The sequence below is a fragment of the Antedon bifida genome, chromosome 8 (genome assembly GCF_963402885.1).
Source record: "Antedon bifida chromosome 8, ecAntBifi1.1, whole genome shotgun sequence".
In the NCBI taxonomy this organism is placed as follows: Eukaryota; Metazoa; Echinodermata; class Crinoidea; order Comatulida; family Antedonidae; genus Antedon; species Antedon bifida.
The window spans coordinates 21393607-21403606 of record NC_136233.1 but is presented as its reverse complement, the minus strand read 5'-3'; the positions used below and the strand labels follow the sequence as shown (position 1 = coordinate 21403606).

Here is a 10000-nt window from a genome sequence, read left to right as displayed (position 1 = left end):
TATTTGATTCCGTCCATATTTGATGTACTGTACAATGCAGTTAATATTACAAGCGTTCTATGCCTTGGTGAGTATATTTACTATACCTTTATAATTTTGTCCAAATTTAAATTTCACAAGTTTTTTTATACTATGAAATCCATGCACATTATTCACTTATGATTCCGTCCAATAATCGTACCTTTGTCTTCTATATTTGTATATACTATATTACGAAATTCAATTCATGCAAACTATTTACTATAATATGCTTAAAATTCACTCCGTCCATACGTCAAAACATTAGATGTATATTTTATGTCATATTTTAAAGATAGAATTTTACATAAACACACATTCAAAGAGAGTGTTGCATTAACAAAATATTCTGAATATATTGTCATAAAAACGTTGTACCGACATGGAATATTACATCAACATTTTTAAAAATGTATTTGATAAGCGCCGTTCCATAATATCGATCCGTCCAAGGTAACATACAATAGCATTCTTCCAGTTTACTGATATGACACTATTCAAATGTTCTGTGATGATTGTAATGTTGATGATATAATAAATCAAGAAACTATATAACCTAGTCTTGTTTATTTAAAAAAAAAAATTACTTTACTTAATAGGAAGTACAGCACTCCAACTTCATGGTTTTTAAAATGTTGGATTGCCTTAAAGGTAATCTTTTTTTCTTTCTTGGCAACAATTTTATAAGTATAGTACTTGCTTTGTTTGTTAGCACGATAGCACCTACAATTTTTAAGTTATCATTATGAATATTTCGGTGTAAATAGGTATATACTTGCAGAATTGACCTATTGAAATTCAAGAAAATTGGTTGAAAACAAAAAAAAGAAAAATTTGTATTCTTTTAACATGGGCCGAAATATCAACATGCGCCATGTGTGGAAATATTTTGCCATGTACTTCACTCAGTTTCCGAGTGCTTTCATTTTTTTGTCTGTGATTTTCTTTTTTTGGTTATTTTTCCATTGTTAATTAAGTCTGAATTGTTGGCTATAAACCTCATGGAGTTCCACAATCGACGTGACATTCATAATCGTACTTTCACTGTTAATAGATTTCATTGACAAAATAACGCTAAACAGCAATTTAAATACATGTTTCCAAATAAGTTTATTGAATATATACACAGAAACACTACTACTGTACAGTAAATTTTAATTGACTACATAAGCATGTTCACATTTAATGTTGTGATATTTTTTTTCATCCTTAATATCAAAGTGAGAAGTTTAAGTTAAATATGTGGACCAGTTTGCACTAAATGAATACAAGCGAAATGTTGTTATGTAATCAGTCATTTTAAACCTTTGTATACAATACTTAGAAAGAAGAAGAGGCTGGATTTGAAGTCACTGTTGCGACATGATCATGCCGGAATACTTTGTAGGCTGTAAATACTTGTTTACTTCAACGATAAAAAGTCTTAATGGTCTTCAAAATTAGTCACCAACTAGTCATATTTTTATGTGCAAATCAAAAATGTTTATTATTAGTGTGAACAAGACTCAACAGTCAAGTAAATCTAGAGTATGTTCAGACAGCATTTAGAAAGTTCTGTGAAGATCAGAGCACCAGCCTATCTGGATCAACCTCCTCTTGGCTGTAGTCATGTTCATCTGGTTTTTCCTTGAGAGCATTGTCCAACTTATTCTCCTCTGCTAATGTACGGAAATGCTGAAATAAAGAAGAAAAAGTTTGTGTCGTTTTACATTGGAATAATACTGTACATTCAAGTAGGATGGTCTTGAGGTATGAGTGCCAGGCTAGTGATCTGGAGGTTATGGGTTCGAGCCCTATCAAGTATTCTTAAATGCACTCCGTATAAAGTACAATTTACATCAGTTTTGGCAAAACATCTAACAAGTTAGATCCTTGGTGAAAAGGTACTTTGCAGTACTGTAGTTTGGTCTTGTTGCCTGTAACACTTTTTAAAAAGAATTTTACAGCTTATTCAAACTAACCTGAGAGTTTTTAAACTCCGAGTAGAGTGTGAAGAGAACATGCAAAGCTTGAGTTTTACTCTGGTAGATCGGGATATCAAGAATGGCACAGATCATCTCCACATACTGGTCTAGGGTGCAGTCAAGTTCTGCTGTTGGCAGTCCAACCTTATCCAGAAGCTCTTCAAATTCCTCTGGCCATTCCTGCATCAAGGCTTCAATTTCTGGCATCGTTCTATACAGAGAAAAACATGGTGTATTGAGAAAACAGCGAAAAAAGTTTGTTTAAGGTGTAGCCCTCAGTGTTTAATGAATTTATACTTTTCGATTTATACCTTGCTCTTCGAGGAGAAAGAGCTAAGGGTTATCCATGTAAGCTAGGCACGAAATAGACACTTACTTATTGTAATGTACAGTAGGCGGTGGCTTAGACCTATGCAAGTCACTAATACTTTCTATCCAGTTTTTTATTTGTTTAGGATTCTTGTCTGCGTTCTCTATACTCCTAACTTGCATCGTCTTGGATGTAGTCTGCTTGGAGATTGCACGTAGCTGCAGGTCAAGGACCGTGGGGTCAGACTGCTTGGCACATGGCTCATCGAGCACTGATAGACCTAAAGTGTCTGGCTTGTTGTCTGGCCTAGGGATCTGTAAGGACAGAGAGAAAAGAATTGTGGAGTTGTGGCTTGGTGGTTATGATGCTTGGCTATCAATGCAAGGGTCCTGGGTTCAAGTCCTGTCATATGTCAGAACTCCATTCCCAAAGACTTATAATAAGACTTCGTTTATGTAGTTGTGTATATGTTTGTCTTGTGAACATGATTGCCACCTTTAAGGATAGTGAATGAATTCAGATCGAAAGTTTTGTCCATTTTGATGCTATTATCGAATTGGTTGGTGGCAAGCGTTGGAATGTAAATTAATTAAGCTAACCCAATCAATAACATATTGTCAAACCGAACCAAGAAATAAATGAAAAAAATTACCTTAATAAAAGCATCAATATCGCCAACTGCTGGTATGTAGTCTGGGATAAATGGCCTCAACTTGTGATCCAACTCAATAGTCTGAGGGGTGTATCGTGTAATGTATTGGAACAGATCTTTAATCTCCTCACTCACAGGTAGAGTGTCATACTCGGCTGGGTCGTAAGCGCTATAAAACAATTTTAAGAGACCAAATAATTCACTGTACAAACTATACAGGCTTTTAAAAGATAACAATATGTACATTTTAGATAAAGAAAATACTACTGATAAAAATCAAAAGTAATTTTAAACCCTTTAAGATGTAATTTATCTGTGTGTAATGAAAGCTGTAGAACGAAACACAAACCAGTTGATCATGGCCATTTCTCTAATGTGATTTATAGATATGTTTCTATGTTTGTATTATTTATTTATACTGGGTGACCTCTTCAGTCAAAGACTGGTCTCCCAGAGGGCCCAGTTATGATCAGTGGCTGTGCGTGACAGTGGCTGTGTGTAAACTAGTACACCGGAGTAACCCCCATTTTGTGAGCTCAATTTAAACAAATGTTCACCCTTCTAATGCCACATGGGGGTCATCGGCATCCCCATCAGAAGAATCAGATCCAGATTCATCATCATCATCATCTTCTTCTTCATCGTCATCATCATCGTCATCATCGTCTTCCGAAACTTGCCGTTGCTTTGGTGGTACCGTCTGCCTTGGCGGGTTTAAAGCCTGCAAAAAACATGACATATAAATAAATTAATATTATTTTTGCGATGTTATACTTTTTAAATGATTGACAACACAAGAGGCTTTAGTGCATCTACTCTACCTTCTTCGTCATAACCTCGTCCTCAAAGTCATCATCACTGTTGTCCGTCATGCTCGTGCTATTTCCTCGCAAACCAATCCCAGCTTTATTCAGAAAGAGAAGAATAATTAATCAATTAGAATTATAAATATATTTGTATTACTTGCTTGATGTTATTACAATAAATTTCTGATCAGTTTATTTACTATAGAACGGTTTTGATAATAAATAAAAGGTGTAAAGATATGATTAATTAATCTAGGTTTAGCCTAGGCCTATTATACCTGTACCTGGGAAGCCTGCAGGAACTCGTGGGCTAGGAGTGTAATTTGAAGCAACCTCTTCTGCGTCCGGCACCTCTAGAGACTCGTCGTATGGTTGGTTAGTTACGATCTTCGCCTGTAAAAAAAAAAAAGAAGCAAATATCAGATACCGTATAGATAGCCTATGTTATGACATAATACTGATAAATAAATACTGAAATAAAGATAGGGGAACATTGTCTACGATAAATGAAAATCCAATATTAAATTAGTAATATTAAGTTCGCACATTTACAATACAATGCATCCAAAGTATGTGGGCAGACGTAGGCCTTTTTAAAAATTAGCATTAGCTTCAAAGGCTGGTAATAGCATAATAGAGGCATAGCTCATCATACCATACTTTATTTCCTAGGCCCTAGCTAGGCCTAATTCTCCCAGCAGTGTCTTTCAAATCAACAACAGTGTCGAAGAGCTGAGAGCGTCCCACACACTCTTCCTAGCAACCGCGATTCTTACTTGTTTTTACAATAACTAAAGCCATTTCTTATCATTTTTTGCAGCCCCAAATAAACTTTAAATACTACTCTAATAGCTACATGTACTTTTGTTTACTTATAATACTTATAAATGATTTAAAAACAAGAAATTTACTCCTCCGTTTTCGTCTTCAGAATCATCCGCCATTTGGCCATCGCAGGTATGTTGATTATTTAATAGAGGGCTCACTTCATTCAAAAGTAATGAGGGCAGCATTGATTAATAATGAGGTGATTTTTGAGGTACATTCAGAGCGTCATTCTGACGATGGAGCATTCTCTACTTCTCTACGGAGCGCCATTTATGTCTTTATTTACTTCAGAAATAGAAATAGTACTACGGTAACTGGTCCAGTCACTTCATTTTAATATATTTTGTATGTTCATACACTGTGCTCAATTGAACCCAATTTCACAGTGGTATAAAATAGAAATAAAGTCACTAAATTTTAATAAATTTAAGAAAAAAAAATCCTTTGTTGATATAAAGTTTGCGGTACACCATGTTCTGAAAAGAACTGTTGAGTTTCTCGACGTTTCGATCAATATGCTTTGATCGTCCTCAGTCCCCCTAATATGCTTTGTGTTTCCTTTAGCAGAGTAAAAAAGTTAAAATTTTGATGTTGTTAATCTTTACATTAGAAGATTGTTCAAATCATGTAAATAAAACATTTTCCGGCCGGGAACCTATCAGCTCCCCTCTTTTGGTTTGCAAAAGTAATCTCGAAAAGAACTTCATGTGGAAAAGAAGCCCACCCAAGAGTACCAAAAATGAAGGAGCACATGGGCTTCTTTTCGAGGTTTTATGGCAGTCTATTTAATGAAAAATAATGCCATGCAACTTTGTTTCTGATTTTAAAAAAGGTCCACTTGTGTTAGGCCTGACATTTACAACCCTCAAAATATCTCTCTTTTAAAATAAAAGAAAAACAATATTCATTATTTTATTTATTTATTTATTTTTTATTAATTTTTTTTTTTATAAAAAAAAAAAGTATCCGTAGAGGTTCGAACCCAATCTACTAGAGCTCAGAGCACCTAAACCTGAGCATTACCCGTTAGGCCACAAAGTATTACATGACTGAATAGCTGATAATAGTCTATTTATACGTGTATTACGTAATTCATCAGTACGTCATAACTATCATATTAACCTTCTTAAAACCAAAATGATCAGTTAGCTCAGTCGCCTGAGCGTCGTGTTGACAACACGTATGTCGTGGGTTCGATTCCCACGCTGGTCGGTGGAATAGAGTTAAAGGCATGCGGCCACTGTGTTTGGGGTTCACAGAATTATACGTCCCCCTTTCCACCACACATCATGAGGCGACAACATCAATGCATCTGGTGATGTGCTGGAAACGACCCCAAAAGGCTGTGGCAGGGCCTTAGTGCTGAGGCAGGGAGAGCACATTTAACATCTTTTTTTTTATTTAATTTTTTTTTTTTCAACCCGTATTCGATCCCGTAAATTTTAGGTTTGCCGCCCTCAATTTTAAAAGAAATTGAATTTATATTTTCATCGCAGGTGTACGAAACGGTTTGGTATGCCGTGCGTTGTTATGCAATGGTTGTGCAGGTGTAGTGGGAAAGATGGTATTGTTAGTCATTCGCGGTCAACACGCCACACTGTTAAATTTTGATTTTGTTAATCAATGTTGCTACATTGGTAGCGAAAATTAATGTCCGATTCATGCAGATATTCTATTGTAAAATGTTATGAATAAACTTTGATGGTAGTTGCTGTGTATGGCCGCAACCATCCCCAGAATAAACATGTTTTAAACAGATAGTTTGTCTTCGATGGTTTTTGTATGGGGATAATGGAGAGTTAAATAAGATCAAATATAGAATATTTGCAAAGATGCCGATATTTAGACCAATTTCGAAGCTTAGACTAATTCCGCCGCCGGGCTAGGCCTTAGGTATATACGAAGTCGAGTTTTAAAGTAGAAAACCCCACCTAAAATGTTGAAGTCGCATCTGGATAGTTGAAATTTTAACATTATCATAATTATCATAGGTGATTATGTATAGTTATAAGTATAAGTGCAATTCTGGGCTCTATTTTCATTATTAGCTCTGCCCCTACCATATTGGGCTAGTACTGGAGACTTAATATTTAATTTCATATGTTAATGAATTATAGGAGCACTTTCCGATGACAAGCTCTAGTGTCCCTGGTGAGTCTTATATAGTTTGTTTTATATAATTTAAAATCATGTAAAGTGCCATTTTTATCGTGCGGGAACGTATGCAGCTCAATTTTTCAAAATTATCTTTTCTCAGCCCCAAGCATGGTGGGGTACTGAAGATTCCTATACATGTTTGAAAAAATAAGATGTCATTTCCGGAGACCTTGCAGCTTTATTTTAAACAGTGTGGTATGCCGTGCGTTGTTATGCAAATGAGTTTGTGCAGGTGTATTATGGGGAAGATGGTTAGTCATTCGCGGTCAACACGCCACACTGTTAAATTTTGATGTTGTTAATCTTTACATTAGAAGATTGTTCAAATCATGTAAATAAAACATTTTCCGGCCGGGAACCTATCAGCTCCCCTCTTTTAGTTTGCAAAAGTAATCTCGAAAAGAACTTCATGTGGAAAAGAAGCCCACCCAAGAGTACCAAAAATGAAGGAGCACATGGGCTTCTTTTCGAGGTTTTATGGCAGTCTATTTAATGAAAAATAATGCCATGCAACTTTGTTTCTGATTTTAAAAAAGGTCCACTTGTGTTAGGCCTGACATTTACAACCCTCAAAATATCTCTCTTTTAAAATAAAAGAAAAACAATATTCATTATTTTATTTATTTATTTATTTTTTATTAATTTTTTTTTTTATAAAAAAAAAAAGTATCCGTAGAGGTTCGAACCCAATCTACTAGAGCTCAGAGCACCTAAACCTGAGCATTACCCGTTAGGCCACAAAGTATTACATGACTGAATAGCTGATAATAGTCTATTTATACGTGTATTACGTAATTCATCAGTACGTCATAACTATCATATTAACCTTCTTAAAACCAAAATGATCAGTTAGCTCAGTCGCCTGAGCGTCGTGTTGACAACACGTATGTCGTGGGTTCGATTCCCACGCTGGTCGGTGGAATAGAGTTAAAGGCATGCGGCCACTGTGTTTGGGGTTCACAGAATTATACGTCCCCCTTTCCACCACACATCATGAGGCGACAACATCAATGCATCTGGTGATGTGCTGGAAACGACCCCAAAAGGCTGTGGCAGGGCCTTAGTGCTGAGGCAGGGAGAGCACATTTAACATCTTTTTTTTTATTTAATTTTTTTTTTTTCAACCCGTATTCGATCCCGTAAATTTTAGGTTTGCCGCCCTCAATTTTAAAAGAAATTGAATTTATATTTTCATCGCAGGTGTACGAAACGGTTTGGTATGCCGTGCGTTGTTATGCAATGGTTGTGCAGGTGTAGTGGGAAAGATGGTATTGTTAGTCATTCGCGGTCAACACGCCACACTGTTAAATTTTGATTTTGTTAATCAATGTTGCTACATTGGTAGCGAAAATGTCCGATTCATGCAGATATTCTATTGTAAAATGTTATGAATAAACTTTGATGGTAGTTGCTGTGTATGGCCGCAACCATCCCCAGAATAAACATGTTTTAAACAGATAGTTTGTCTTCGATGGTTTTTGTATGGGGATAATGGAGAGTTAAATAAGATCAAATATAGAATATTTGCAAAGATGCCGATATTTAGACCAATTTCGAAGCTTAGACTAATTCCGCCGCCGGGCTAGGCCTTAGGTATATACGAAGTCGAGTTTTAAAGTAGAAAACCCCACCTAAAATGTTGAAGTCGCATCTGGATAGTTGAAATTTTAACATTATCATAATTATCATAGGTGATTATGTATAGTTATAAGTATAAGTGCAATTCTGGGCTCTATTTTCATTATTAGCTCTGCCCCTACCATGGTGGGCTAGTACTGGAGACTTAATATTTAATTTCATATGTTAATGAATTATAGGAGCACTTTCCGATGACAAGCTCTAGTGTCCCTGGTGAGTCTTATATAGTTTGTTTTATATAATTTAAAATCATGTAAAGTGCCATTTTTTTCGTGCGGGAACCTATGCAGCTCAATTTTTCAAAATTATCTTTTCTCAGCCCCAAGCATGGTGGGGTACTGAAGATTCCTATACATGTTTGAAAAAATAAGATGTCATTTCCGGAGACCTTGCAGCTTTATTTTAAACAGTGTGGTATGCCGTGCGTTGTTATGCAAATGAGTTTGTGCAGGTGTATTATGGGGAAGATGGTTAGTCATTCGCGGTCAACACGCCACACTGTTAAATTTTGATGTTGTTAATCTTTACATTAGAAGATTGTTCAAATCATGTAAATAAAACATTTTCCGGCCGGGAACCTATCAGCTGCTCCCCTCTTTTAGTTTGCAAAAGTAATCTCGAAAAGAACTTCATGTGGAAAAGAAGCCCACCCAAGAGTACCAAAAATGAAGGAGCACATGGGCTTCTTTTCGAGGTTTTATGGCAGTCTATTTAATGAAAAATAATGCCATGCAACTTTGTTTCTGATTTTAAAAAAGGTCCACTTGTGTTAGGCCTGACATTTACAACCCTCAAAATATCTCTCTTTTAAAATAAAGGAAAAACAATATTCATTATTTTATTTATTTATTTATTTTTTATTAATTTTTTTTTTTATAAAAAAAAAAAAGTATCCGTAGAGGTTCGAACCCAATCTACTAGAGCTCAGAGCACCTAAACCTGAGCATTACCCGTTAGGCCACAAAGTATTACATGACTGAATAGCTGATAATAGTCTATTTATACGTGTATTACGTAATTCATCAGTACGTCATAACTATCATATTAACCTTCTTAAAACCAAAATGATCAGTTAGCTCAGTCGCCTGAGCGTCGTGTTGACAACACGTATGTCGTGGGTTCGATTCCCACGCTGGTCGGTGGAATAGAGTTAAAGGCATGCGGCCACTGTGTTTGGGGTTCACAGAATTATACGTCCCCCTTTCCACCACACATCATGAGGCGACAACATCAATGCATCTGGTGATGTGCTGGAAACGACCCCAAAAGGCTGTGGCAGGGCCTTAGTGCTGAGGCAGGGAGAGCACATTTAACATCTTTTTTTTTATTTAATTTTTTTTTTTTCAACCCGTATTCGATCCCGTAAATTTTATGTTTGCCGCCCTCAATTTTAAAAGAAATTGAATTTATATTTTCATCGCAGGTGTACGAAACGGTTTGGTATGCCGTGCGTTGTTATGCAATGGTTGTGCAGGTGTAGTGGGAAAGATGGTATTGTTAGTCATTCGCGGTCAACACACCACACTGTTAAATTTTGATTTTGTTAATGTTGCTACATTGGTAGCGAAAATGTCCGATTCATGCAAGATATTGCATTGTAAAATGTTATGAATAAACTTTTACGGTA

The 10000-nt window shown here is 35.9% G+C and overlaps 1 protein-coding gene across 1 annotated transcript; it reads right to left on the bottom strand.

Annotated features, from left to right (window-relative positions):
* Positions 1 to 1156: 1156 nt before the first annotated feature.
* On the bottom strand, positions 1157 to 4740 carry LOC144849651 (intraflagellar transport protein 46 homolog). Its single transcript, XM_078706638.1, has 8 exons — positions 4662 to 4740; positions 4035 to 4143; positions 3766 to 3848; positions 3502 to 3665; positions 2945 to 3113; positions 2359 to 2606; positions 1980 to 2193; positions 1157 to 1692 (listed from the first exon to the last, which is right to left on the bottom strand). Exons 1-8 carry the CDS (start codon positions 4692 to 4694, stop codon positions 1582 to 1584), a joined length of 1131 nt encoding a protein of 376 aa, XP_078562764.1. The 5' UTR covers positions 4695 to 4740; the 3' UTR covers positions 1157 to 1581.
* Between the last annotated feature and the right edge of the window lie 5260 nt (positions 4741 to 10000).

Coding starts and splice junctions, on each gene's coding strand:
- LOC144849651 (XM_078706638.1), bottom strand. CDS start 4,694: ATGGCGGATGATTCTGAAGACGAAAACGGAGGA. Junction 2,607..2,944: donor ATATTGATGCTTTTATTAAG/GTAATTTTTTTC, acceptor CTGTCCTTACAG/ATCCCTAGGCCAGACAACAA. Junction 2,194..2,358: donor CCTACTGTACATTACAATAA/GTAAGTGTCTAT, acceptor TTCTCTGTATAG/AACGATGCCAGAAATTGAAG.